General features: G+C 42.6%; 1 protein-coding gene across 4 annotated transcripts in view; it reads left to right on the top strand.

The window, feature by feature from the left end:
* Window positions 1-27700, top strand: part of NCKAP1 (NCK associated protein 1) — a 221324-nt gene that overhangs the window by 83494 nt on the left and 110130 nt on the right. For all 4 annotated transcript variants that reach the window (XM_073633731.1, XM_073633733.1, XM_073633732.1 and 1 more), the window contains 7 exons: window positions 903-995; window positions 7088-7144; window positions 9496-9638; window positions 12201-12291; window positions 15269-15406; window positions 18325-18373; window positions 25463-25619. In XM_073633731.1, the coding sequence (XP_073489832.1) occupies window positions 903-995; window positions 7088-7144; window positions 9496-9638; window positions 12201-12291; window positions 15269-15406; window positions 18325-18373; window positions 25463-25619 (728 nt within the window). The remainder of the gene's footprint in view (window positions 1-902; window positions 996-7087; window positions 7145-9495; window positions 9639-12200; window positions 12292-15268; window positions 15407-18324; window positions 18374-25462; window positions 25620-27700) is intronic.

Below are 27700 nucleotides of genomic sequence, written 5' to 3' on the forward strand. Positions count from 1 at the left end.
GAATCTGGGTTGTATTTCAGTACTTGGTAGATGCCAGTCGTTTCATTCATTCATGTTCAGGAGCTCAACCATACAGACATTTTCAGCTAAAGCTGAAACCTCTGATACTCTTCCTTTGACTATGCTGGGAAGATAAGCAAGCAATGGTCACCTGTTGGCTTTTTCCTTGTGCTCAATTAGTAGTTTCAGGTAGACATATACGGAAATGTGTATAATAAAGCATGTTTTGCATGCTGGAATTTTGATGTAATCTGACTTTACGGAATCTGCTTCTGGTGAAAACATGACATAAAATTCAGTTCAGCTTTCATAAAATGATCTCCTTGCTTTGCTTACATGTGCATCATTGTCTCCATACAACCCCTTGACTATATCTTAACGTTCTAATATCTTTCTAATATCTTTCTTCGCCTTGCTCATTACTCTTGTGTGTCTAACAAGTGTTTTTGCTTATTTTCTTTTTGTTGCATTTTTTTTTTTGTATTGTGACTTTATCTAGATCGTTTTTACTGTATTTTATGTTTTGTATCTACATTTATTTTGCATGCGTGACGTGGCTTTGCCCGGATATTCTGTTTGGTAAGTTCAGAATTTTAAGTGTCCTTTGCTTCTACATCTAAGACTGTTGTCTTGCTTTCTCTCTCTTGTAACATCTTCAATGTCCCTTTTGTGGACTGCTTTATCTCTTTTTCATTTCTGCTTTTAACACATTGCCTTATAGTTTATAAATGTGGCATATTTGTGTATTGTTTGCTAGTAGGCAGGTAAGTACACTCAAGAGTTGAGGGCACACATAAACTTCAACTCCACCACCAAATCACTGAGATGCCAGAAGTGTTTTTCTTATTTTTGGATGGTTTATAATGTTCAATTGTCTAAGATTGTGTCTAAACTCTTCACAGCAACAGCTTGCACAACTCCAAAAGGAGAAGTCTGAGATCCTGAAAAATTTGGCACTTTACTACTTCACATTTGTGGATGTTATGGAATTTAAGGTGAGCATTCTATTTAGTTTCTTTCCTACATTGACTGTGGCCTAAGTTATCCTTACAGTGAAGGGTGCTGTTAATGTTATGGCATACAGTGCAAATATGTTTTAGACAAATGTACGCTTGCCAACCTTGTGGCATCGGTTTGGACAAGGCCAAGTTTGTTCCCCTGTGCAAAAGGCCAGATGTATTAAGACTTTGTTCAACTAGTTTTTTTGTGGAGGAACTTTAGTTATCTGTACTGAAATCTTAGCCCTACTTGAACATCTCATAAAGGTGCGGAGGGCAGGGGTTCACATATTTTTGTCCATATAGTGTATGACAATGGTCATAGAAGCACCACAATTTCTGAATGGAGGGGCCAAGAAACAAGTAGCATCTACAACATGGGTGCTCAACCTGTGGCTCTCCAGCTGTTGCCTTAACTACAATTCCCATCATGCCTCTGCCTTTGGGAGTTGTGCTCCTAATGGTCAGCCTTACAATACCTCATGGGACTTGTAGTTCCACAACAGCTGCAGGGCCACAGGTTGCGCACCAATGATCTACAGGGTCCAATACAAAGAAAGTACATACAAAGGTATACCACTAGCTTAGTGCTCCTATGTGATCAATGTCCAAGGTAAAGGTAAATCACAAGCCAATGGAGGAGTGGAATGGGAGGCAAAAAGTCCAATCAAATCCCTGCAACGCTTTACAAGACCAGGGATTCTGTCTCTAGACGAAAACAAAAAGAGAAGAAGGGAGCTGGAATTAGTCAAACTGAATGTAACTCCTTTTATTGAACACAAGCACATTTACAATGCATTTGGGGTACAGGAAGATCGGCATGCAGGGAACACCATAGACCGCAGAAAGGGCACAGCCAGATGGAACAGTATCACAAGGAGGAGCAGGTGGTAAGGCTAACAGCGGCCGCTCAAGTGTCAGAACTGGCTGGCTGGCAGAGTAGCGGGGTGCACAGGATGGATGCAAACTGTCAAAGCTAAGCAATGATGTGGGGGGGGGGGGGGGGGGGCGGGACCAGAACACCTGTTAACCGCTAGCCAGTGGGATGGGTACAGGGAGGGACGCTATGTTTCTGGGGCTCAGCCCTCTTTCTCAAGACTTAGGCCTCATGCACAGTAGTGGATGTTAAAATAATGTTATAAAAATGCCAGTAGCTTTGCAGTGAGTTTCTCAACGTTTTTTGTTTATTAACATTTTTCCGTGTTAGTGTCTAAAGTTTTTGATCCATTGAAAAAAACAGAACGCTGGTAAAACCGTGTTTATCAGCCTTTTTGGACGTTAGAGCGCTTTTACAGCTGATAACAGCTGAAAAACTCCTCTCAAAACCCACTAGTATTAGTGTTTTTTTTTACAGCAAAAAAAAAAAGCCTCAGCCAAAAACAGTTAACAGCCTATGTGTGCATGGACACATAGGATAACATGATGGGGAGTTTATTGACTGTAGAAAGAAATGTCCAGTGTGCATGAGGCCTTAAGTTTGACTAATTCCAGCACCCTTCTTTTCCTATTCTGTCATGTACAGTGTGCTTATCAGCCGTAAGTACATAGAAATGCATGATCAAAGGGTTTCCTTCTTTGGCTACATAAAGGAGTCTAAAATAATATCCCAAGTTTATTGTAGTAAAACGTTTTAAATGCCACTAATACACCTGTTTTTCAGCCATACCTCTCATTGATAGCTGTTGTCCTGCGTTTTGTCCAGCTCAGTGTATTGCTAGATTTGTGTTCATCTTGAAGGCCCCCAAGGAGGTTTTTATAGTTCATGTCTTAGCTATTGTTCATAAGACACACCCAAAACTGTCTAATAACAAAGATGTCAGGAGTACATGGGGGGGGGGGGGGGGGGAATTCATTATTAATAGGTCTGCGCTGCTGGGCAGTCTGAAGAGATTCTGTGTGAATGCACCCTAAGGGCCAGTTCACACCACATGCAGTCCATTTCGTTTTTTTTTTTTTTTTTTTTTTTTTCCTGCATGGAAATTAGGTTATATGGTTTCCAATGTCATAGTTCACACCAGTGCAGTCAGTTTCAGCTTGTTCCAGTTCCAGGGGAAAAAAAAGTAGAACATGTTCCCTTTTTACTGGACTGTACTGGAATGCAGTAAAACGCATCAAAAACGCACCAGACTGTCCTGGAACACATCAAAAAAATGCATCAGACCCCAGTACAGTGAGAAAAAAACCCAGGAGAAAAGCATCTGTAATGCATCTGGAAACGCACCGGAACGTGCTAAAAACCTGCATGCAGAAATGGATCCAGAGCTGATCTGGAGTGCATTTTTTTGGCGTGAACCAGCCCTTAGTGTATGTAAGCCTTAAAAAAAATTCACAACACTTTTTTGTTTTATTGGGTATACCATTTAAAGTAGTATTTTTTTTTTCAAGCAGTATTATCTGTTCTGCCCCACTCACCTTTGTAGAATACAGAACACCTCTCTATATTATGGTGATGAAGAGAGGTGGAGGTGTTCTGTGGCGTCGCTCTTTCTCTATAGAATACAGTACAGGGAGTGAGGATTGTCACCCTAGGAAAGAAGTGTTACTGGCAGGCTCACTGGGAGAAAATAAATGAAGAAGGGTATGGAAAAAGAAAATGTAGCTACCACATCTAAGGACTAGTAAGCCCTTGTTCACATTAACTGCAGCTTTGAAATAGTGCACCTTCATCTAAAATCTCACGATTTCAAAGCCGCATGTCAGTGCAACTTGGGAGACATCGGTGTGGCTTTATGCACAGATGTCTATGCAAGTGGCACCCGAAATGGCCAAAAGTAGTGCAGGAACTACTTTTTCAAATCTGTGCGGCACCGCACAGATTTGAACAGTGCGATTTCCAGCAATAGGGTACTACTAAAGGTGGGGATTAAAGTGGTTGTAAACCCTTATAGAGATCTAGTGAAGTGACTGACCTTGGGCGATACACAGATGAAACCAATCCTCCTACATTAGTTGCATCTGTTTATCCAAAGCCATCTTTCCCTTACATCTGTTCAAAGTGCAGAATTTACACAGGATCTCTCAGCTTTAAATAGTGGAGAGCTGAAGTTTCATGAGTGAGAAGAGCTCTGAGAGCTGATTGGAGGGAAGAGACACACCCCCTTTGCACAGGAACAGAGCTAAGGCTGTCAATCACAAGCTGTGCCCTCCCCTGTCACCATTTTTCTCTTGGTGTCAGGAAAATTCATCAGAAGTGATTCATGCAGATAGAGGAAGGAGGCAACAGAGAGAAATGACAGTGCTCTGGATTAAGACAAGTACACACTATAGAAGGATATTATTTGTTCAGGAATCAGGTCCGACGTTTACAACCACTTTAATTAAAGCATAACTTGTACTTACAGTTGCCCTTTTTCCAGCAGAAGTAAACTCTAATGGTGGGTCCAGGCACCTGTCACAGCTGCATCTCTCCCCACCCACCCCCCACTGCCAATTCTCCTGGGCCTTGCAGCAATCATCTTTGGCCAATTGGTGGACAATCATGTTGTAATTCCTGCACACATGCACAGAAGATCATCCTTGGCATCTAGCCGATTCCTAGTATTAGAATTTGACGGGAGTGTATATAGCACTGTGTGTACCAGACACTGTACACATAAAAATTGCTAAGAGGAAGAGGTTTTTTGGCAGAAGAGACCATGCTTGTCCCCTCCTACCCAATCCAGTTTCATTTCAGGAAGTGAAAGTAAAGCTCCCCAATATGAGACAAATTGCAAAACAAAAAATAGAAAATTCCGGGTTCCCCCCCCCCCTCTATCCAAAATGGGAAATCTTTGTGATTTTAGGTACTTCAACCGCTTCGCGCCCGCCAGCCAGGCGGCACAGCTCTTGTTCTGGGCGGGCGTCATATGACGTCCTCCCAGAACGACCACTCTCACTCTGGGGCGATCGGTGGCGCAGTGTGTCAGTCAGACACATCGCGCCACCGATCTCGGTAAAGAGCCTCTGACGGAGGCTCTTTACCACGTGATCAGCTGTGTCCAATCACGGCTGATCAAGATGTAAACAGGAAGAGCCGTTGATCGGCTTTTCCTCACTCGCTTCTGACAGACTCGAGTAGCGGAGAACCGATCGGCTGCTCTCCTGACGGGGGGGTCTGTCCTGATTGTTTATCAGCACAGCCCCCCTCAGATGTCCGCCCAGGATGCCGCCAGGATCACCAGGGATTGGCACCACCCTGGACCACCAGGTATGCCAACCTAGACCACCAGGGAAATGCGAATCCATGCCCAGGCAGCTGCTAATCTGTGCCTAGCCCAAATGCCTGCAAGTGCAATCAGCGATGCCTATCAATGCCAGTGCAGCCTATCAGTGCCACCTCATTGGTGCCCCCTTATCAGTGCCCGTCAGTGCCCATCAGTTGAGGAGAAAACATTTTATATTTACACATTTATTATTTACAAAATTTTATAACAGAGACAAAAGAAAAACTTTTTTTTTTTTCAAAATTTTAGGTCTTTTTTTTTTTTTTTATTTGTTTAGCAAAAAATAAAAACCGCCGAGGTGATCAAATACCACCAAAAGAAAGCTCTATTTGTGGGAACAAAATAATAAAAATCATGTTGGGGTACAGCATAGCATGACCACGCAATTGTCATTTAAACAGCGACAGTGCTGAAAGCTGAAAATTTGGCCTGGGCAGGAAGGGGGTATAAGTGCCCTATATTGAGGTGGTTAAAGAGGATTTTCACCATGGAGAGAAAAAGTGAAGTCAGCAGCTACAGTCAAATGCAGCTATTGTAGCTCCATTTGAAAAAGAGGGCAAAGTCCCTGGAAACGCACCATGCACACCTTCTGTCCTGACATCCACCAGGCATCCTTGTGTGTAGCTTAGAACGGCGCTGCTAAAATCCACACTTTGAGCTGGCTATGTCCCTGACATCCTCGGTCTCTGTTTGCTCAGTGATGCCTATAGCCTCACACTGATCACAGCTGCTTGGTTACAGGTGTTCCCTATCCATGCTGTTTCATGCTAACGTCAATGTAAGTGTGCTGCTTATTTTAATTATAGTGTTTTTTTTATTCGATACGGACCTCAGCGCCCTGCTGTTCGTTTTCTTCCACAAATACTGAAGCTGCTGACTTTTATTAAAGGAACACCTACCTGTCCAGGAAACAAGCACTGTCCACACCCGGGCCGGTTCTGACTCTTTGAGGCTGCACTTTGTGCCCAGTAGAGTGGGGGCTGAACTTCTACTTGGATCGCCTAGGTCAGTGATGACCAACCTTGGCTCCCCAGATGGTTTTTTGGAACTGCATTTCCCATGATGCTCATGCATTCTGCAGTATAATTGAGCATCATGGGAAATATAGTTCCAAAACATTTGGGGTGCCAAGGTCCTCACTGACCTAGGCGATCCGAGCAGAAATGGGAACAGGTACCGATCAAAAATCATGCTCCCAATGTGATCGAAGGGGAAGGAGGGCATAAAATGGATCTTTTTTCCCTTTTGGGTGAAGTTTAAGCTATCACTGATCCTCCTTGTCTGTGATTTGGCGCAATCGCCATCAGCACAATCTGCACTAAATGAAAGAGTTGTAAAGGTAACCCTGTCCCTGTTTAGGTGGTGGGGGGGATGATCATGATGATGATGATGATTTCTGATTACTGATGCTCTGTTCATAGAACATAAGGTATTTATCATTTTTCTGCAGGTCCACTGTTGCCCTGGTTGTAGAAATGATTTGTAATTAAAAAAGCTGATTGCTTTACAGGTGATCAGACACCAGTGATGTGTTTATAGAGGGGGATTTTGGTATCGGTACCACCCTGTGCTTATGATATTTTAAGTTACGTCTCGAAGCCTTCACAAAATCCATCACGATAAGCTCCACATAACTGTTAATAGTTTTTTTATATAGCTTGCCCAAATCTGTGAAAAGCTTCTATTACGGTGTCAGCACTATTCTGAAACAAAATACGGTTTGCCAATCATTCAACTCATGCGTTTTGAACATACAGTTCTGCTGAGAAGCTTTTTGTTTGTCTCTGACTGGGAGGCCTTTGTGTTCTGCAGGGTGGCTTTCCTTTGTAACACTGAATAAATGCTTTAGATTTCTAGCTATTGATTGTATATGTGTTCTATTTGCAGGATCATGTATGTGAGCTGCTTAACACTATTGATGTTTGTCAAGTTTTCTTTGATATTGTAAGTATATACAACTGACATTTTTATTTCCTATTTTTTAAGAAAAAAATGAACTGCTCATTTGTGTTTTTTGTCATTGGGAAAGTCTTAATATCAAACTGCATATTTTCCTTGGCGAGTCTGCCATGGTTAATTGCTGTGTAATGATGAAACGTTTAGCTAGGGAAAATGTTAGAGTACCGTGACTCAAGCTTTGAGATTGATCAGTAAGGCGGCAGGGCTCCCAAGGTTTTTAAGAATGGAAGTGATCTATAAAACACACACAGGAGCTGCATGTCATTTGTGAGCAGAGCATATTCCCCTTTATTTTTTTTTTTGCCGTTTTTCAGGCATATTGCAGACATTTTACAAACTTTTTATACATGTATCAGGCGTTTTTTTTTTTTTTTTTTCTGCGCTGGGCAAGGGGAGGAGATCAGTTCTTCATGTGTAAAACGTGCATTAAAAAGCATGTGTAGCAAATTTTATAGATGCTCTCATCGAATTCCATGGGACCAAAAATGGGATTCTGCATAGTCATGCTTAGGGAAACGAGCAGAGGAATGCTTGGGTTCTTTTTTGAGCTAAATGGGGGCTAAGGGAAAGAAGTGTTTTCAAAAATCTGTTGTGGGTAGAATGATTATTTAGTGTGTACCTACCATGTAGCTTTGGAAGATCACTGACTACTAGTGATGCACTGAAATTTCAGTGCCGAAAATAGGGTTTTCGGCATGGTGGCGATAATAGCTGTCAAACGCCTCCAATTTTACTGTGCTTGTGGTGTGTTTTTCATAGGTCGTGTGACTCAAACAAGCATAAAAAACGCAACATGGGTGCATTTTTTTGTATGCGTTCTTGCTGCGTTTTCAATGCATTTCAATAAGGAGGTGTATTTTTGGTGTAGTTTTTTTAACTGAATAAATATGCACCAAAAATGCAGGATTTTTAACATCGCTTCAAAAGGTGCCAATAATGACTGACAATAAATTCATATTAATTCAAAGCGGAATTCCACACAAAAATAGAACTTCCGCTTTTTGGAACCCCCCCCCCCCGGTGTCACATTTGGCACCTTTCAGGGGGGAGGGGGGTGCAGATACTTGTCTAAGACACAGGTATTTGCACCCACTTCCTGGCATAGACTCTCACGGGAGTCTACGCCTTTTCCCGTCCCTCCACGCTGTCTCCTGGGAAACGCACAGGTCTCAGGAGATAGCGGGGACCAGTTACGACGCGCAGCGCGACTCACGCATGCGCAGTAGGGAACCGGGAAGTGAACGCTTCACTTCCTGATTCCCTCACCTAGGATGGCAGCGGCAGCTGCCGAGAGTCGAGAAAGTGCCCGGTGTCGGCTGCCGACATCTCTGGATCCTGGGACAGGTAAGTGTCCATTTATTAAAAGTCAGCAGCTGCAGTATTTGTAGCTGCTGGCTTTTAATATATATATATATATTTTTTTTTTTTAAGGTGGACTCACGCTTTAAATTCATGATGTTAATTAAAAAGTCAAATATAATACAATTATTTATAAAAAATATAAAAAAAAAAATGTGAACTCTATTTCGGTTTCGCCAAGTGCATCTTGGGTTTTCGGTTTTGACAGCAGAATTTTCAATTTGATGAACCACTACTAACTACAACTGAATTACTGTCTGCTTAAAGTGTGAGCTGTCACTTCGCCCTCTTGCGGAAATGACTGCTTGTACCCTCCTCACAGTGCTTAAAAAAACAAAAAAAAAAAAACTTGGCTTCTGGAAAACCTACAGGCTCACCTTTTGGAAAATGTGTTTTATCTCCGGGTATTGTAAACTCATTCGCTGACCTGGAACAAGCATGCAGATGGGCTAAGTCAGAACTTCCGTTTTTATATACCCATTTTTATTTTATTGTATTTATTTTTTTAATGGTTCCATGCCTTAGACAGACAGTGTTGATTGATTGAATTGGCATGACTGCTAGACAACTAACACTTTCAGGAGGGAGTCAACAATGGTAGCCTCTCTATTCTCCCAGTATCATTTTCCTTTTATATTGTAGTATTCCTTCCTGCACTGGACCATGACATACCAGTCAAAGGAGGCCTGTAGGACTCCAGAACATGAACAAACATTTGCCTGACTTTTACTTTTTGCTGTGCAGTCAGCGCATAACCGCTATACTTCATTTGTGTGTGTCTGCCTGGCGCATGTAGCTGTGTTTAAATCGTAAGATTAGGTACTTATTTTTATATGAAGTGAAATCTCCCCAACTTCTTATGGAGAGTGAGAGCTGGTACCGCCTTCTCCCTTTACTACTTTTCCTAATTTTACAATTTTTCAGTGTGTATATTTTCTGTTTTGTGCAAAAGGTTAACATTTGTGTTATTTCTGCAGACTGTCAATTTTGATTTAACCAAGAACTACTTAGACCTGATAGTAACTTACACTACACTCATGATCATGCTTTCTCGCATTGAAGAGAGGAAAGCAATCATAGGACTATACAACTACTCACATGAAATGACTCATGGTGCCAGGTAAATACTTTGTTCAATAAATATAAAATGTAACTTGTTTCATGTTCTGTTAATGTGCTATTTTCTGTCAGTAGAAAATGTCAAAATCGGGTACCCCCTCCAACAAAAGTGCCAATACTGGGAGGAGGCCTTAAAGTGGAATTTCCCCTTTTGGGTGGAGCTCCACTTTAAGCTGGTGGTTGTGACCGCTGACACAGGTTTCCTGTTTGAGTAGCTCCTTTCTTATGCAGCATGCTATAGGGCCACCCTTGCATACAGAGACTAGAGTTGTTTCTCCCAACAAACAAATTGTGCAGTAATAAACACACAGCCCCATTGCCAAGGATAGCAAGGCACTCTTATGCTGCTACCCATTTCAATTTCCTTTCTCCAGACTAACAGACTCGCTTAAGACTGCACTGTTAACTCTTTCCTGTTGACACCAGTAGTGTGTTAAACTAAAAAACGCTGAGGGTTTTATACCACTTTAACAAAATGTTCATGCTTGGGTATTTTTATCTTCACCTGATCGTTTAATGCCAGAGACTGGTGTATCACATTTCTATTCAGTGCTGCAAAGTAAAATGGTAAGCGTACTGTCTGAGTGCTGCTAAATCTTCTCATCACTTCCATTAATCAGTCAGCAGGTGGACAGAGAAGAAAAGCGGGCAAGAGGGCAGGAGTGCATTTCCTTAGGTGCATTGAATGCTGGTACTTGTAGAGCACAGGAGAGTACTTTCTGTGTACTCGTTCCTCCACAGGAGCTTCAATGATCACTTCAAGAATAAGTGCACCTTATTCTTTTGTTCCCTTTGTTGACCTAAACAATCCCACCTTCCCCTCCTCAGATGTATACTTATCATGAACCCACACCTGCGGCCTCCTGTGTTGACATCTAGCGCTGCAAGTCTTCTCTCCTACCTGTACTGCAGAGCCCCATAGAAGTCTTAAGGGTTTGTCTCCAGTCGGAAACCAAGCACCTTAAAAGTCGTGGGGGCCCCAATGCACAGGCACAGCCAGGGGGAGAGGGCATGCCCTGCTGGATGTTTAAAAGAATACATTCACTTTGTGTTAAAGTTCTCTTGCCTTTTAATTATAATGTACATGGCCACCACTTTGGTTGATTTTAGCAATCGAGCTGGGTTAAGCTACATGTATCGAAATTCGGCTGGTTCAGCAGAAACCCGCTAAATTTTGGTAAATTTGTAGCTCTGTCTGGTCAACAGAATCTGGTTGTTCGACCAGCTTCTATTGACCAGTCCTGCTGGAAAACCTGCATTAATTTAAAAAACTCTGCGTGTATACTCAGTTTAAGGCAGACCTGGGCAAACTCTTACTTTATGTCGAATAAAGGTATATAATTTATTTTGTGATTTTAATAAGTGTACTAGGCTCTTCACAATATTTTTTTAAACAAAGGCACCCTTTTAAGGTGACTGAAATTAACTAAAAGAAGCCCTCTGATACTATGTATTGATGCACAGAATTCCAGCCCTTAAAGGATGCTTATCAAAGGTTTCTCTGTTTTATATAGACCATTGGTCTCCAAACTGGCCCAAAAGACCAAATTCGGCCCTTTGCTTGCCTTTATCTGGCCCTTTATTCACCCTACCTCCCACTGACGCCAGCAATGGGGGGGCACCCTTCCACCCACTGACACCAGCGACAGGGGGCACCCTTCCTCCCACTGACGCCAGCGATGGGAGGGGGGCACCCTTCCTCCAACTGACGCCAGCGATGGGGGGGGGGCACCCTTCCTCCCACTGACGCCAGTGATGGGGGGGGGCACCCTTCCTCCCACTGACGCCAGCGATGGGGGGGGGGCACCCTTCCTCCCACTGATGCCAGCGATGGGGGGGGGGGCACCCTTCCTCCCACTGATGCCAGCGATGGGGGGGGGCACCCTTCCTCCCACTGATGCCAGCGATGGGGGGGCACCCTTCCTCCCACTGACGCCAGCGATGGGGGGGGGGCACCCTTCCTCCCACTGACGCCAGCGATGGTGGGGGCACCCTTCCTCCCACTGACGCCAGCGATGGGGGGGGCACCCTTCCTCCCACTGACGCCAGCGATGGGGGGGCACCCTTCCTCCCACTGACGCCAGCGATGGGGGGGGGCACCCTTCCTCCCACTGACGCCAGCGATGGGGGGGGGCACCCTTCCTCCCACTGACGCCAGCGATGGGGGGGGGCACCCTTCCTCCCACTGACGCCAGCGATGGGGGGGGGCACCCTTCCTCCCACTGACGCCAGCGATGGGGGGGGGCACCCTTCCTCCCACTGACGCCAGCGATGGGGGGGGCACCCTTCCTCCCACCGACATTGACGCTCGGGATGTTTCTACTTCCACTGGCCACAGTCTGGCCCCCCTAAAGCCTGAAGGACCATAAACCTGGCCCTTTTGTTTCGAAAGTTCAGAAACCTCTGGTATAGACAGTTGTGTATGATCCTAAATTGGCTATCAAGCTTGTCTTTTTGTGTAAAAGTTGCCCCAACTCTTTTTTTAGAGTTGGTCAGTGATGTTCGATAGGATGACTTATGAAGTCATAAATTGTGACCCTTGGTGCAACTTTCTTATTACCAGTGATCGGGAGTATCCTCGGCTTGGACAGATGATTGTAGACTATGAAAATCCTTTAAAAAAGATGATGGAAGAATTTGTACCCCATAGTAAGGTAATGCCACTGTTTTTCATGAATACACATATTACTTTGTCTATATCTGAAGTATGAATGATACTGTGCAGTAGGGAGGACACGGCAAAGGGCTATACAGATGGTGCCTTTTTCCAATTATGAGGAGCTGCTTTGGAAGCTATAGCAGAAAAACTGCCATTCTTTTTATAGCATTGCTCAATTGCAGGAGGGGAGGAAATACGGCACCTAAATATAGTCAGTTATCCAGTTTGCATACATCGGTTTTCAGACATTTTTGCTTTCTCTTTTTTAAGTTTTTGAAGCAATGGTCTCTTATGATTTAGGATTTAGAACAAGAAATTGGTTTTTATTACTGCCATTAAAAGGAAACTAATATGGTGGGTTACTCTTATTTTGGCTTTTAAAGTTGTATTGTTTTTTGTAATCGTTTTTTTAAATTTATATGCAGTCATTGCAAATAAAACTTTAACCACTTCAGCTCTGGAAGATTTTTACCCTCTTCCTGACCAGAGCACTTTTTACGATTTGGCACCACGTCACTTTAACTGACAATTGCACGGTCATGCAATGCTGTACCCAAATGAAATTTGCATCCTTTTTTCCCCCCCACAAATAGAGCTTTCTTTTGGTGGTATTTGATCACCTCTGTGGTTTTTATTTTTTGCGCTTAAAAAAAAAAAAAAAAAAAAAAGGCCGACAATTTCTGAAAAAAAAAAATTTTTAGTTTTTGCTATAGTAAACATCCCCCCAATTTTTATAAAAAAAACAAATTTCTTCATCAGTTTAGGCCAACATATATTCTTCTACATATCTTTGGTAAAGAAAACTGCAATAAGCGTATATTGATTGGTTTGCGCAAAAGTTATAGCGTCTACAAACTATGGGAAAGATTTATGACATTTTTATTTGTTTTTTTTTTTAGCGGTATTGAGACAGACAGATCAGATACTTTTGACACATTTTTGGGACCATTGACATCTATACAGCTAGGGGAAGAGACATATCGTTCCTACTTAGGAACAAACGCGATGTCTCCTCTCCCCTGACAGAACAGGGATTTGTGTGTTCACACAGATCCCCGTGCTGGCTCTCGTGCATGCGATTGCACCCTTCAGCCCCGCGCATCGCGTCCTTCCCCGTGCAGCGGGGGCGCGCGCCCTCTGGCGGCTCTTAAATGGAACCGCCGTATGGAGTTTCGCGCAGCAGCTGGTCGGGAATCGGTTAATAAATGTTTTCCAGAGCATTATGGTTTAGCTAAAGAGGTTGCATGGCAGTAATCCTCTCCTTTTCAAGGAGGTTGCCTCTCATTGAGGGGGAAGCCTTCCAATAAAGGATCAGTTACTGGTGACTCTAAATTGTATTAAAAGAAAAACATGGGGTATAAAAAAACGTATTAACATACATACACTCCATGCTGCAGCTGTCCCGACTTCTTTAAATCTGAGCACTCAGTGATCACGTGACCGTTGATTACTCAGCTCTGTCTTCTCGGAGTCAATCACCACTCTCTCTCTCTGCCCCTCCAGAGCTCACTGGAGCTGGCTTTGGCTCTCAGCCATCCGCTAATAGCTTGAGCCAGCTGTCATTAAGGCAGCTTGGGGGATCCTGATAATATGGTCAGGATTCTTCCAGAGCCAGGAGCAGTAATGTGACATCAACTGACAGTGAGCTATAGCCCACTGTCAGCTGATTTTGGGTGACAGGAGAGCAAAAGTAAGTGCATTCATGTGACCTGGAAGAGAAGTATGCCTTAAAAAGCTTTGGCCATACTTTAAATTTTACTTAATTTATGTTAAGTTGACTAATTCTTTGTGTGTATTTTATTTATTTATTTTTTTGTTTTAACCGTTGCTAATCGAGTAAGAAAACAATATCCCCATTAAGGTTCTGTTAATGCTGCAATTGTATTTCTAATGATTTTTTTGTCTTTTCATTGTTACTTTAAATTGAAGCTGTAATTTTAATAATGGTATTGTGGGCAATTCTGTGTTGCAGTAACTGCCGGGGAGCTGCGAGCAATAGTTGGTGTTACTAAACCCACAACAGTAAAATCAGTCTGTATATGCAGTAAATCATGCTTGTTATACTCGCTGTAGAATCAAAGGGGTTAATGCGGATTGTATAAAAAGACTGTGTGATCCTGTCTTCTCTGATCCTCCCCTTCTTCCATTGCCCCCAATCCATCTCCTGATTGTACAGAGCCTTTGGAGTCACTCTGCACATGCTCAGTTTGGTGTGTATTGCTAGATAGGTGTTTTTTTTTTTTTTTTTTTTTCTTTTCTTCTTGGGAGGGTGCATGTGATCAGCACAGGGCCAATCGGCCCTGTCCAGTCAGGGGTCCTGCAGCTTCATAGGACAGTCAGAGTAGAATGAAAACTCCTCCTACAAGCTTTAACCAGGCACTGATATAAGTCACAAGACTGTTATATACTGCTGATGAGGAAAGGCATTTAGCAATTTTATATTTACTAAAATAATTTCATTTCCATGTACTGTGGGAGACCAGATTATAATGAATGCAGGGTCCTGGGTTTTATTTAATTAAAGTAACACTTTAATTATTCCAAAAACCAATTGTGCCTTGTAGTTCCTTTGCAGCTGTTGGCCTGTCAGTTGCCTGTAAGTTGCCCCAGCCTGGTTTTAGAGAGAGACAAATTTCCATATTTGAGGATTGTGAGTGTTTTCTGTTGGCTGTCTTTGTCAGTGGGAATCACTACCGCCTCCTTTCCTCCTTTCCGCAGATGGATGTTATCCCCATTTCCTCAGAGATGTGCTTCCATCTCTTAAATAGCCCAAATTATTGGAGGATAAAATTACTTCTGAGCTATGTTGCAATCAGCAGTGCAGCTTGGTACATTATTTAACAGCTATGCAAAGCCAACATCCATGTTCCACTGTTAGGCCGGACAGTGTGTACTCCTTTCCATCTCATTGCTGTATGAATATTATGGTATTCTGAGATTAATCACTACGTTTTATTTTACTCTTACTTTAGTCTTTGTCAGATGCCCTCATTTCACTTCAGATGGTTTATCCCAGAAGAAACCTTTCAGCAGAACAGTGGAGGAATGCCCAGCTTCTTAGCCTCATCAGTGCACCGAGTACAATGCTGAACCCTGCTCAGTCAGATACGGTAGGCCTGTTAAGGATACACCTGTTATCCATTGCAAAAGCATGTCGCTGTAGCTTGTTTTAGTAGTAGCATGTGAAAATCAAATGAAACTATTCCAGAACATAAGGTGTGTGTATAAAGGGGAAAACGACCATCTCATTTGTACAGTACAGGACAGGGGCTGGATATTCATAGACCTTCATGCTACCTTCAGGTGATTGCACAGAAGCAAAAAGTTTTGCTGGGCATTCCCCCTTAGGCATACTTCTATAACCCCACCCTCCTCCATGAGTCCTCAGTTTTTTGCTAGTGTCCTTATGTGATAGACCTCTTTTCCTCCATGGAGAAAGTCATCTATGCTTAACTAATTTTCTTTATTTTTGTTATTCTTTAACCAACTCTTCATTACCTTCTACTATAATAATTGAAGCGGTGCATCCAGATTGGTGTAACTTTGGTAGCACCTCGGGAACCGTACTTGAACCCCACGATGTGGGGACGGCTTATAATGTTGCTTCAAGCACTGGATCCTGCTTTGGTGCTTACCCTGGCATTGAGTGCAGTTTATGATGATTGGGGTACACTTCAGGTTTTTACTTGAAGAACAAGGTTAGGACTCAGGGATTGATAAGATGAATGCAGCCAAAGTTTCAGCCTTTCTATTCGGTGCAGGACTTGGAATATAAAATCCACTAAGTTTACCTCAAAGCTGACATCCCAATGAAGGGGCTGTCTCACTTTTAAAAATTGGGGGACATCTGCAGTTTGCGTTGCTCTGGGCCTCAGATGTCCCACAAAAGGGTACAACATAGTGTCAAGCTACAACCCTTCAACGCTTTGTTCTTTCAAACCTGCCAAAGTCTTTCCAAAGCCACAGTGACAGACTGTCCTGGATCTTCTTGTCTCAGGTAGTGGTTGTTCTGGTCCCTCTGGAGGACAGGTTCAAAGGATTGAAATTATTTTTAATTTTATGTTTATTAATATGTTACCTAGAGCAGTAGGCTATAAACAACTCCCACATCACTACTGTTCCAATATTTGGAACAAGAGGCATTAATGGGTTAAACAAGTACCTTTTGTGTGCCTGAGTTTCACATGGACTTTGCAATTCCACTATTTGCCTCTCTGAGACCATTGGAATGTCTACATGAGTAGACATTCAAGAAGCCCACCTACATATTGCCATTTACCCACCTCATCAGCACTTTCTGCGCTTTTCAGTAGGAGACACTCTTCCAATTTGTCACACTGCCATTCAGCTTATACTTTGCCCTCGGAGTATTCACAAAGGGGATTGCGCCTCTAGTCGCCCTCTGAAAAATTCTCACTGGCTACATCTAGATAACCTTTTTAAGTCTCATCTCACTCAAAACTATCTGAAAACATCCAAAACACTGTGCAGATTTTTTGGATGGGTAATCTCCAAAATTCTGCCTTCAAATCTTCCCTTTGTCCAAGATACTTATGCTTCATTCGGGGCAAGGCCCAGACAAAAGTGTTCCTTTCGGCAAACAAGCTCCCCCCCCCAACGTTCACATGCTTGGACCATAAGAGATTCTGAAAGAGGGCTCTGGGCCTTAGGCAGCCTTATTTGAGGTTGCTCCTTTTTGCTTGGTTCCACTCTAACTCAAAACAACATTCTGTTGGCCTGGAACAAACGCATTCCTCCTTTGCTTCTTTACAATCAAGCAAAGAACTTTTTAGCTTGGTGGATTTTCAGTCCAGCCTTGGACAAGGGAAAGTAATTTCTGCCAAACCTATGGAGACAACTGATGCCAGCTTCACAGGCTTAGGAGGCGTGTTCCAATCTCTCACAGTTCAGGGAACTGAGTCCCCTAGGGAAACATCAACATCCTGAAACACAGAGCAATAAAATAGCAAAAAAAAAATGTAATAAACTAAAATCACTACGGTCTCGGTTTTAGCATCAGTTTGAGGTGATTTGAGCTTTGTGACATGGTACGTTTTCTGCTGGAAGAAGATGGGTACACTGTAGTCATAAAGGGATAGACATAGTCAGCAACAATACTCAGGTAGGCCTTGGTGTTTAAACGATGCTCAATTGATACTAAGGGGCCCGAAAGTGTGCCAAGAAAATATCCCCCACGCCATTACATCACCAGCCTGAACCATTGATACAAGGCAGAATGGATCTATGCTTTCATGTTGTTGACCCCAAATTCTGACCCTACCATCTGAATGTCGCAGCTGAAATCTAGACTCCTCAGACTAGGCAACTTTTTTCTAATCTTCTGTTCAATTTTGGTGAGCCTGCGCAAATTGTAGCCTCAGTTTCCTGTTCTTAGCTGACACGGGTGGCACCTGGTGGGGTCTTCTGCTGCTGCAGCCCATCTGCTTCAAGATTCGATGTGTTGTGCATTGAGAGATGGTATTCTGGATACCTTGGTTGTAACAAGTTATTTGAGTTACAGTTGCCTTTCTATCATCTCAAACCAGTCTGCCCGTTCTCCTCAAGGCATTTTCGTCCACACAACTGCCACTCGCTGGATATTTTCTCTTTTTCGGACCAATCTCTGTAAACCCTATTGATGGTTGTGCATGAAAATCCCAGTAGATCAACAGTTTTTGAAATACTCAGACCAGCCCGTCTGGCACCAACAACCTTGCCACGTTCAAAGTCACTTAAATCCCCTTTCTTCCCCTTTCTGCTGCTCGGTTTGAACTTCAGTAAGTTGTCCTCACCACGTCGTAAGTTATTTTCTAGCAAAAAGGCTGTCTTTAAAATGTGTGACAAATTAATAAATTGCCCCAGGCAGCAAGTGGTTAAGCTGGATGGTTTTATACTTAAAAAAAAAATGGGAAATGGTAATTTTGCATGACTGCTAACACATGCTTTAGGTTGAAAAAGATGATGTGAGATGTTAAGTGCTTTTAACAGCAAGCAGTGTGTGATAGATATTGATTTTATTTATTTGCAGATGCCGTGTGAGTACCTTTCACTAGACGCAATGGAGAAATGGATCATTTGTAAGTATTTTTTTTTTTTTTTTTTGAGGTTATAGCATGCTACAGTGGCTTGCGAAAGTATTTGGCCCCTTTGAACTTTTCAACCTTTTGCCACATTTCAGGCTTCAAACATAAAGATATAACATTTTTATTTTTTGTGAAGAATCACCAACAAGTGGGACACAATTGTGAAGTGGAATGAAATCTTTTGGATTTTTGAAACTTTTTCAGCAATTAAAAAACTGAAAAGTGGTGCGTGCAAAATTATTCGGCCCCTTTACTTTCAGTGCAGCAAACTCACTCCAGAAGTTCAGCGAGGATCTCTGAATGATCCAATGTTGTCCTAAATGACTGATGGTGATAAATAGAATCCACCTGTGTGTAATCAAGTCTCTGTATAAATGCACCTGCTCTGTGATAGTCTCAGGGTTCGGTTGAAAGCGCAGAGAGCATCATGAAGACCAAGGAACACACCAGGCAGGTCCGTAATACTGTTGTGGAGAAGTTTAAAGCCGGATTTGGATACAAAAAGATTTCCCAAGCTTTAAACATCCCAAGGAGCACTGTGCAAGCGATCATTTTGAAATGGAAGGAGTATCAGACCACTGCAAATCTACCAAGACCTGGCTGTCCCTTCTAAACTTTCAGCTCAGACAAGGAGAAGACTGATCAGAGATGCATCCAAGAGGCCCATGATCACTCTGGATGAACTGCAGAGAACTACAGCTGAGGTGGGAGAGTCTGTCCATAGGACAACAATCAGTCATACACTGCACAAATCTGGCCTTTATGGAAGAGTGGCAAGAAGAAAGCCATTTCTCAAAGATATCCATAAAAAGTCTTGTCTAAAGTTTGCCACAAGCCACCTGGGAGACACACCAAACATGTGGAAGAAGGTGCTCTGGTCCGATGAAACCAAAATTGAACTTTTTGGCCACAATGCAAAACGATATGTTTGGTGTAAAAGCAACACAGCTCATCACACTCAACACACCATCCCCACTGTCAAACATGGTGGTGGCAGCATCATGGTTTGGGCCTGCTTTTCTTCAGCAGGGACAGGGAAGATGGTTAAAATTGAGGGGAAGATGGATGCAGCCAAATACAGGACCATTCTGGATGAAAACCTGTTGGAGTCTGCAAAAGACCTGAAACTGGGACGGAGATTTATCTTCCAACAAGACAATGATCCCAAACATACAGCAAAATCTACAAAGGAATGGTTCACAAATAAACGTATCCAGGTGTTAGAATGGCCAAGTCAAAGTCCAGACCTGAATCCAATCGAGAATCTGTGGAAAGAGCTGAAAACTGCTGTTCACAAACGCTCTCCATCCAACCTCACTGAGCTCAAGCTGTTTTGCAAGGAAGAATGGGCAAGAATTTCAGTCTCTCGATATGCAAAACTGATAGAGACATACCCCAAGCGACTTGCAGCTGTAATCGCAGCAAAAGGTGGCTCTACAAAGTATTAACGCAAGGGGGCCGAATAATTTTGCACGCCCCACTTTTCATTTTTTTATTAGTTAAAAAAGTTTCAAAAATCCAAAAGATTTCGTTCCACTTCACAATTGTGTCCCACTTGTTGGTGATTCTTCACAAAAAATAAAAATTTTATATCTTTATGTTTGAAGCCTGAAATGTGGCAAAAGGTTGAAAAGTTCAAGGGGGCCGAATACTTTCGCAAGCCACTGTATGTGTTATAATTGTTAAGCAGCTCCAAAGTTCATTGCTGCATACATGTTCTTGACAAGTGATCTAAAAAAATATTGAGCTCCGTGTTAAACTAAATAACTTGTGTTTGTGTGCTATCTGCTTTGACAGCTTCTATTAATATTTCGTAACAGTTGGCTGGTGAATGCTTGGGCTACAAGACCTATTGACTGTCTATTCAGCAAGCCTTAAATTGGTTATTCAACGGCTGTAAAAACAAAAACGCATTCTGGATTTTATGAAGTCATAAAAGTGAATGAGAAAAAGCAAATAAGTTGCGCTACTTAAGAGCTAAAAACACCTTGCTCAAATAAAAATAAACAAAGAAATTGATGAAAAAACAAAGTCTCTGAAGTCCCAGGAACACAGTGGCTTAAAGCGTAGTTCCGGCCACAGAATTTTTTTTTTTTTCAGGCTTCCCATCAATAATAATCATTAATGTTTAACCACATTAATAACCCAAATAAAGTTTATATATGTTTGCTAGTGGCTCTGCATTTTATCTTTTTTTGCCGTTGCCATGATGATTGTGGGCACGTGGAGCCCAATCGCAACCTCTTCCTGGGTTTGCGATGGAGAGTTACCCAGCATGCACCTCTCGAACTTGCGCATGGGCGATGCTTCGGCAGCCATAGTGCCGATTGTTTATCAAGTTGCCATTACAATGGGCGGGGACGGAGGAAGGTCCCGTCCCGTTGTTATGGCAACATAGATAGATTCGCCTTAAATCGCGTCATTTCCTGTCAGGAAATAACGCGATTTTTGCACACAGTCCTGCCCACTGACTCCAGTCAGGCAAGGGAGGAAGTGATGCAGAGCGCCGCGGACTCGGAAGTGGCAGATTAGGAGCCACTGCATAGCAACAGGGCGTTTCTGGTGTGTAAAAAATGTTTTTCCCCCAAATATTTCTTAATACTATGAAAGGACTGTGAATATGTAAAAATGTTTTTCAGGGTGGAACTCCACTTTAAAGATAGCCAGAAATAAATGGAATAAATGAAAACCACATCACCAAATTGCGCAAATGATTCAGAAGAAAATCCACCATGTGACACACCACCGATATAGAGGTTAAAATGTACTCTTACCCCAAAGCATGGACCCTCTAATTATGGAAGGTCATAAGAGCCTTTGTGTATCCATCATTCAAGGTTAATCAGGGGAGGCAAGATCACAATGAGAGTGCTGGAGGTGCTAAGAGCTGTGACTGGGAGGCTGAGATCGTGTTTAGAGTCTCTGGAGGACAGTCAGAAGATGTTGGAGAAATCAGTGAAGTTTCAGACGTATCTGAACCATAGACCAGATTATTAGGAGCTGTATGCGGGTGCATATTACCGATCTTACCTACCCTGATTAACCTTGAATGGTGGATACACAAAGGCTCTTATGACCTTCCATAATTAAGAGGGTCCATGCTTTGGGGTAAGAATACATCTTAACCTCTGTCGGTGGCGTGTCACATGGTGGAGGATTTTCTTCTGAATCATTTGCGCACTTTTGTGATTTGTTCCACTTAATTCTGGCTATCTTTATGCCATTGTGTTCCTGGACTTTAGAAACTTAATTTTTTCATCACTTTTTGGTTTATTTTTATTTGAGCAAGGTGTTTTTTAGCTTTTGGTAGCACAACTTATTTGTTTTTTTATTTTGTTGTGTTTATCTCACAATTTTTTTTGTTGCTGCTTTTTATATTTATGTTCAAGCACTATTTACACAAGTGCAGTATTATTTATGTATTTTATAAAAGTGAATGAGGCATTGCCACAGCTGCTCAAGAAATGTGCCCTGCCTAAAGCCAATCAATTCTTCTGAGGTTATTGAGTGATCAGGCCCACTAGGAGGTATTTATGGCCTGAATACACTAGTGCTGAACGAGATTGCTGTCACCTTAGTTGACCAAGGCAAGCTGTGCTGGTGTCTGCAAGAGGGCATCAGTTTACAGCATGTGTATTTTTATTTGCCTCAGTCTGATTCAGGGTCCATCCATCTTCAGGTCTTTTTTTTTTTTTTTTCAGGAATCGAATCTTATGAACACCATCATGATAGATTGACTTTTGCAAGGGAAATTGAGCTTCATCTCTTTAGTTTCTACACAATGTTATTTTCTATAAAGTTTCTGTTTTCTTTCTTGTTCATTGAAGGACACAGTAAGTCCTTAACCTTCAGGCTATACTGCCACAACTGGGAAGATTGGACCCTGGCCAAAAAACTGTGGGCCAGCCCTGGATAACCCCTCTTACTACTAGAATGCTTGGTAGTATGTAAGCTAGTGCCCTAGGTGGATGGATAATTTTTACTTTAGAACAGCTATTTGGGGTTTTTTTTGTTTTTGTTTTTTTTTGTTTTTTTTGCTAGCAACATTTTTTTCTACATTGCTGCTGAAATTTGTCCCTTCAATTGCAGCTATTCACCATGGTCATTCCTAGCCTGGCATTTTAAATACTGCTTTGGCCCTTTCCTGGTGTCTGCCTACTGTAAATTTGGTCATCTTCAGCAATCCAACTCAAACCTGCTACCAGCTGCCTGGAGTTAGTGATTTCTAAAGGTTTGTGTTTGTTGTTTTAAAAAAAAAAAATGTGATACCTGCTCTTTGCAATGGTTTTGCATAGAGAAGCCCCAGTCCCCCGCCAGCGCTCTTGGCTCCCCCCCCCCCCCCCCCCCCCCCCCCGCTGAGTGCTCTCATAGCAAGCCGCTCACTCCTGAGCCACCTCTGTGTGTCCGTAACACATACAGAACGTGGCTCAGCCCTGCTCCTTCCTCACTGGTTGTGATTGACAGCAGTGGGAGTCAGTGGCTCCTGTTGCTGTCTTTAAGCCAATGAGAAGTGAGAGCGGCGGGAGAACCTCGGCTCTCTTGCACATCACTGGCTTGAGATTGGGCTCAGGCAAGTATTGGGGGGGGGGGTTGGGGCTGCAATTAGAAGGTGAAAAGCCACTTGCCTTTACAACCACTTTGATGCATAGCTGAGGCCTTGAGCCTATACATTGCCTTACCATCATGTGGTTGCAATATGGCTGATCCTAGACACCCCAGCTCATATTCTACTAATGGCTCCTGCTGACAGTGTTATATGCTACGTCCTGTTACCCTCTGCTCCTGGAGTCTATTCTGTTCTCAGAGTCCCTTTGAGCTTTATTGGTGTCTCAGATATCCACCAAGGTGCTGGTTCCCCAATATCACAATATCACGCCTGCTGTGCTCTTGTGGCATCTCCATTGAGGGAACTGCTGGTGCAGTCTCTTTCCAACAATGTGTCTTTAACTGTCCAGACATTAAGAGTCCTGCCTTCTTCAAGGCAGTTTCATTCAAGACCTCTGTTGATGTGGGATAAGTCAATTCAGTCCCTGGACAAACACATTTGTATCATAGCCAAGGACCAGATTGCTCCTGGCTTGGTGGCTCAAGAACCCAGCTATAGAATCTGGAATTGATTCCTGTTTGTCTTTTAGTGGAGTGTCATAACAGATGCTAGCTTTGGCAGGAGCCCTGGGTGCAGGGGACTTGGAGTTTTATCTCCCATCTTGGAGCTGCAGGAGATTTGACTGTCTCTGCAGCATTGGACCATCCTCCTGGACTGTAATTCAATCCAGACTCAGACTCTCACTGTGGTGGACATCCCCGACACCCATCAAGGAGGAATCGGAAGTGTCCCTGGGACAAGAGATGTCGATTTTTCTTTCCTGGGCAGAACTTTATATTTGAAACCCTGTCGACCGTGTACATTCCAGGGGGGGATGGCAGATATGGACCTCCTGTCCTCCAGGTTCAACAACACACTGGACAGTAAAAGGTATACTATCAACCTAAATCATCTGAGGTGTGTATAAAAGGTTTGGTGAATCGTATCAGAAAACCAAAAAACAGAAGATACAAATTACCTTTGTTGGCCTTCAAAATCGCAATCTTTCGCAACACATTTTTGGAAACGTTCATAAAGCTTCTACAAACTTTCAGCAAAGACCTCTTTAGGAATCGATCACAGAACTGCTGTCGCACATTCTTGGCGATCAACATTGTCTTGACCTTGGACTTTTGCAGGCGACTTTTTGGGTCGCAGGAAGACGGTAAACGCCATTCCATCGATTGATGCTTGGACTCCGGATCAAACTAGTAATGACAGGTCTCATCAGTGACGATGGTTCACAAAAAGGATGGATCCTGGTCACACATGGTAAAGAAATCTCCAGAGGTTTCTACCCGATCTGCTTTCTGGTCATCTGTCAGCTTGTGTGGCACAAAGCGGGAACAGATATTCCGCTTATCCAAATCTTCGTGCACGATGGTGCACACCGCTAATGCCCAATTCCTCCACCATCAATTGTAGAGTCAGTCGCCGATCTTGTGCCAGCATTTGTCACACTCGCTTGATCATGTCTGGGGTTCTGCTTGTCGACAGCTGACCCAAATGGGGCTCATTCTCAGTAGTTTCCTTCTTGTTCGCGAAAGCGTTTGAGTCGTAAACGCATTTTCTGCTTATGGCTTCCATCCCATACACTTGCACCAAATTTTATGTGTCTCCATTGCCTTTTTCCACAATTGGTAGAAAAACTTTATGTTCACTCTTTGCTCCATTGCACTGTGACCCTATCTTTCACACATGCACCTGGCTCATGTTGCCCTTGAGATATCGGACCATTCACCAAACTTTTTAGACACAGCTCGTATATGATTGAATCTACGTACGTGTGTATGTGTGTATGTGTGTGTAGATAGATATATATCTATCTCTACACACACACACACACACACACACACACACACACGCAGCTACCCCACTCTGTGAGGTAAAGGCCCAAGTGCATACCCACAAAGAAATCCATACAAATCCAAAACGAGTATAGAGGCACTCGCAGGTCTTGCGACAGAGAAAATAGCAACGTTTTTGGTGTCGCTGTTTTGATGACACGCAGTCCATCTTTCTGAAGAGAAAAATGATGAACTGAGCTTCATGGAAATGTTGATAATTAAAATGCTGTGGTTTTGATTTATCTCCACTACAAGTCCTCTATACCTGTTTTATTTATTTTTATATTCAAAGTGCTGATCCATAGTGGCTTAGAACCATATATTACACTTCCTTTTCCCTTTTGAGTTTGCAAAAGAGAGTCAGCCTTCAAGGGGTTCCTCCTAAACCAGCAAATTGGAATGCAATGTTGAAGGAATACAACTGTGTGACTGAATGGCAAGAAAAATATAAAGAGAGAGAAAAATTCAGTTAAATCCAAGGATATTTATTCTCTTGAAATAGCCTGTGGTGTTGTCTTATGATTAGATGCCTGTTGGTACAGTATTCACAGCATGCAGCAGTAAATCCTTGGTGTTTGATTATATGTCATTACAGGCTGCATGATGGTCTCTGTATCTTGTATTTATATATATTTTTTTCTCATCTTCTAGTTGGGTTTATTCTTTGTCATGGGATACTAAACACAGATGCCACCTCACTAAATCTTTGGAAACTTGCCCTTCAGAGCAGCTCCTGCCTCTCCCTTTACAGAGATGAAGTTTTCCATATCCACAAGGCAGCAGAAGACCTCTTTGTCAACATCAGAGGGTATGTCACTGACAAAATAGATTTTGTATTGGTACTTTTATGATTTGATGTTTGAAAATGCAACCACTAATAATTTCTTAACGTCTTAAAGACCGCCCACCACACATATATATTGCGGCAGGGCGGCTGTATTGCACGAAACAACGTACCTGTACTTCGTTTCATGCAATAGATACTGTGCGCACACCAGCACAGGCCTCGATGTCTGCCGGCCACCCACGATCGCTCTACAGAGAGGTAGAACAGGGATCTTTTATGTAAACAAAGTGGGTCCCCGTTCTAACAGGAGACAACACTGAGATCTGCTGTTCCTAGTGATCAGGAACAACAATCTGTGTTGTCCCAGTGAGCCCATCCCCCACACAGAACACACCCAGGGAACACCGTTAACCCTTTGATCGCCCCTAGTGTTAACCTCTTCCCTGCCAGTGTCATACATTGATCAGTGCATTTTTTTTCACTGATCACTGTAATGTCACTGGTCCCCACATGGGGTCAGATTTGTCCGCTGCAGTGTCGCAGTCCTGCTAAAAATCGCCGATTGTCGCCATTACCAGTAAAAACAATTTAAAAAAAAACATAAATCTATCCCCTATTTTGTAGACGCTATGACTTTTGTGCAAACCAATCAATACCAAACCATCAATATATGCCTATTGCGATTTTACCAAAAATATGTAGAAGTATACATATTGGCCTAAACTGATAAATAAATTTTTAGTTTTTTTTTTTTGTGTATTTTTTTTTTTCAAAATTGTTTTTTTTCTGTTTATAGCGCAAAAAATAAAAACTGCTGTGATCAAATGCCACCAAAAAAGAAAGCTTTTATTTGTGAGGAAAAAAAGGACAACGTCGCACAACCGCGCAATTGTCAGTTAACCACTTCAGCCCCGGCCATTTGGCTGGCAAAAGACCAGAGCACTTTTTGCGATTCGGCACTGCGTCGCTTTAACTGACAATTGCGCGGTTGTGTGACTTGGCTCCCAAACAAAATTGACGTCCTTTTTTCACCACAAATAGAGCTTTCTTTTGATGGTATTTGATCATCTCTGCGGTTTTTTTTTTTTTGTGCTATAAACAAAAAAAGCGCCAATTTTGAAAAAAACGCATTTTTTTTTTTTTTACTTTTTGCTATAATATCCCCAAAAAATATATAAAAAAAATTATTTTCTCAGTTTAGGCTGATACGTATTCTTCTACATATTTTTGGTAAAAAAAAATCGAAATAAGCATTTTATTGATTGGTTTGGGCAAAAGTTATAGCGTCTACAAAATAGGGGATGGTTCTTTCACTAGGGGGCGCTGTGGTGGGGAGGGGCTATGTGTGACACGGCACTGATCACCGCTCCCGATTACAGGGAGCTGTGATCGGTGTCCTGTCACTAGGCAGAACGGGGAAATGTTTGTTTACATCAGCATTTCCCTGTTCTTCAACTCCGTGAGACGATTGCGGGTATCCTCATGATCACGCTTGCGGCGGGCGCCCGCCTGCAAGCCGCTTCTTAAAGGGCAACGTACATGTACATTAATATGCCTGTACATGCCCTTCTGCCGACGTATCGCAAAAAAATGGCCTGGTCATTAAGGGGGGTAAATCTTTCGGGGGTTGACGTGAAACTAAAGTCTCTCTTATTTTTAACCAAGAAAAAAAACATGTTATGCTTGCCTGCTCTGAGTAGTGGTTTTGCACAGAGCAGCCCAGATCCTCCTCTTCTCTGGTCCCTCTTCAGCACTCCTGGCCCCTCCTTTCTGTTCAGTAGACATGTGCATTCGTTTTCGTCCGAATGCATTTTCGTCTGAATTTCAGGTATTTTCGTTATCGTTTTAACAAACGATAACGAAAGTGCAGAATCTGAAAAACGAAAGATCCGACTTAAATGCTTTATTTTCGTTTTCGTTGCTACAACAGTTCGATATAGATAGGAGATTCGACATGATGATGACAATAACAATCTGTGTCCATCAAACCTGTGGTCGAATGTGCCTAACCTTAACTCTATTAGTCCAAGATTATTCTACATAAAGAGAAAGATTCGACATAGAGAGAAAAGATTCGACGTAGGGGAGAAAAGATAAATAAA

The sequence above is a fragment of the Aquarana catesbeiana genome, linkage group LG06 (assembly GCF_042186555.1).
Source record: "Aquarana catesbeiana isolate 2022-GZ linkage group LG06, ASM4218655v1, whole genome shotgun sequence".
Classification (NCBI taxonomy): Eukaryota; Metazoa; Chordata; class Amphibia; order Anura; family Ranidae; genus Aquarana; species Aquarana catesbeiana.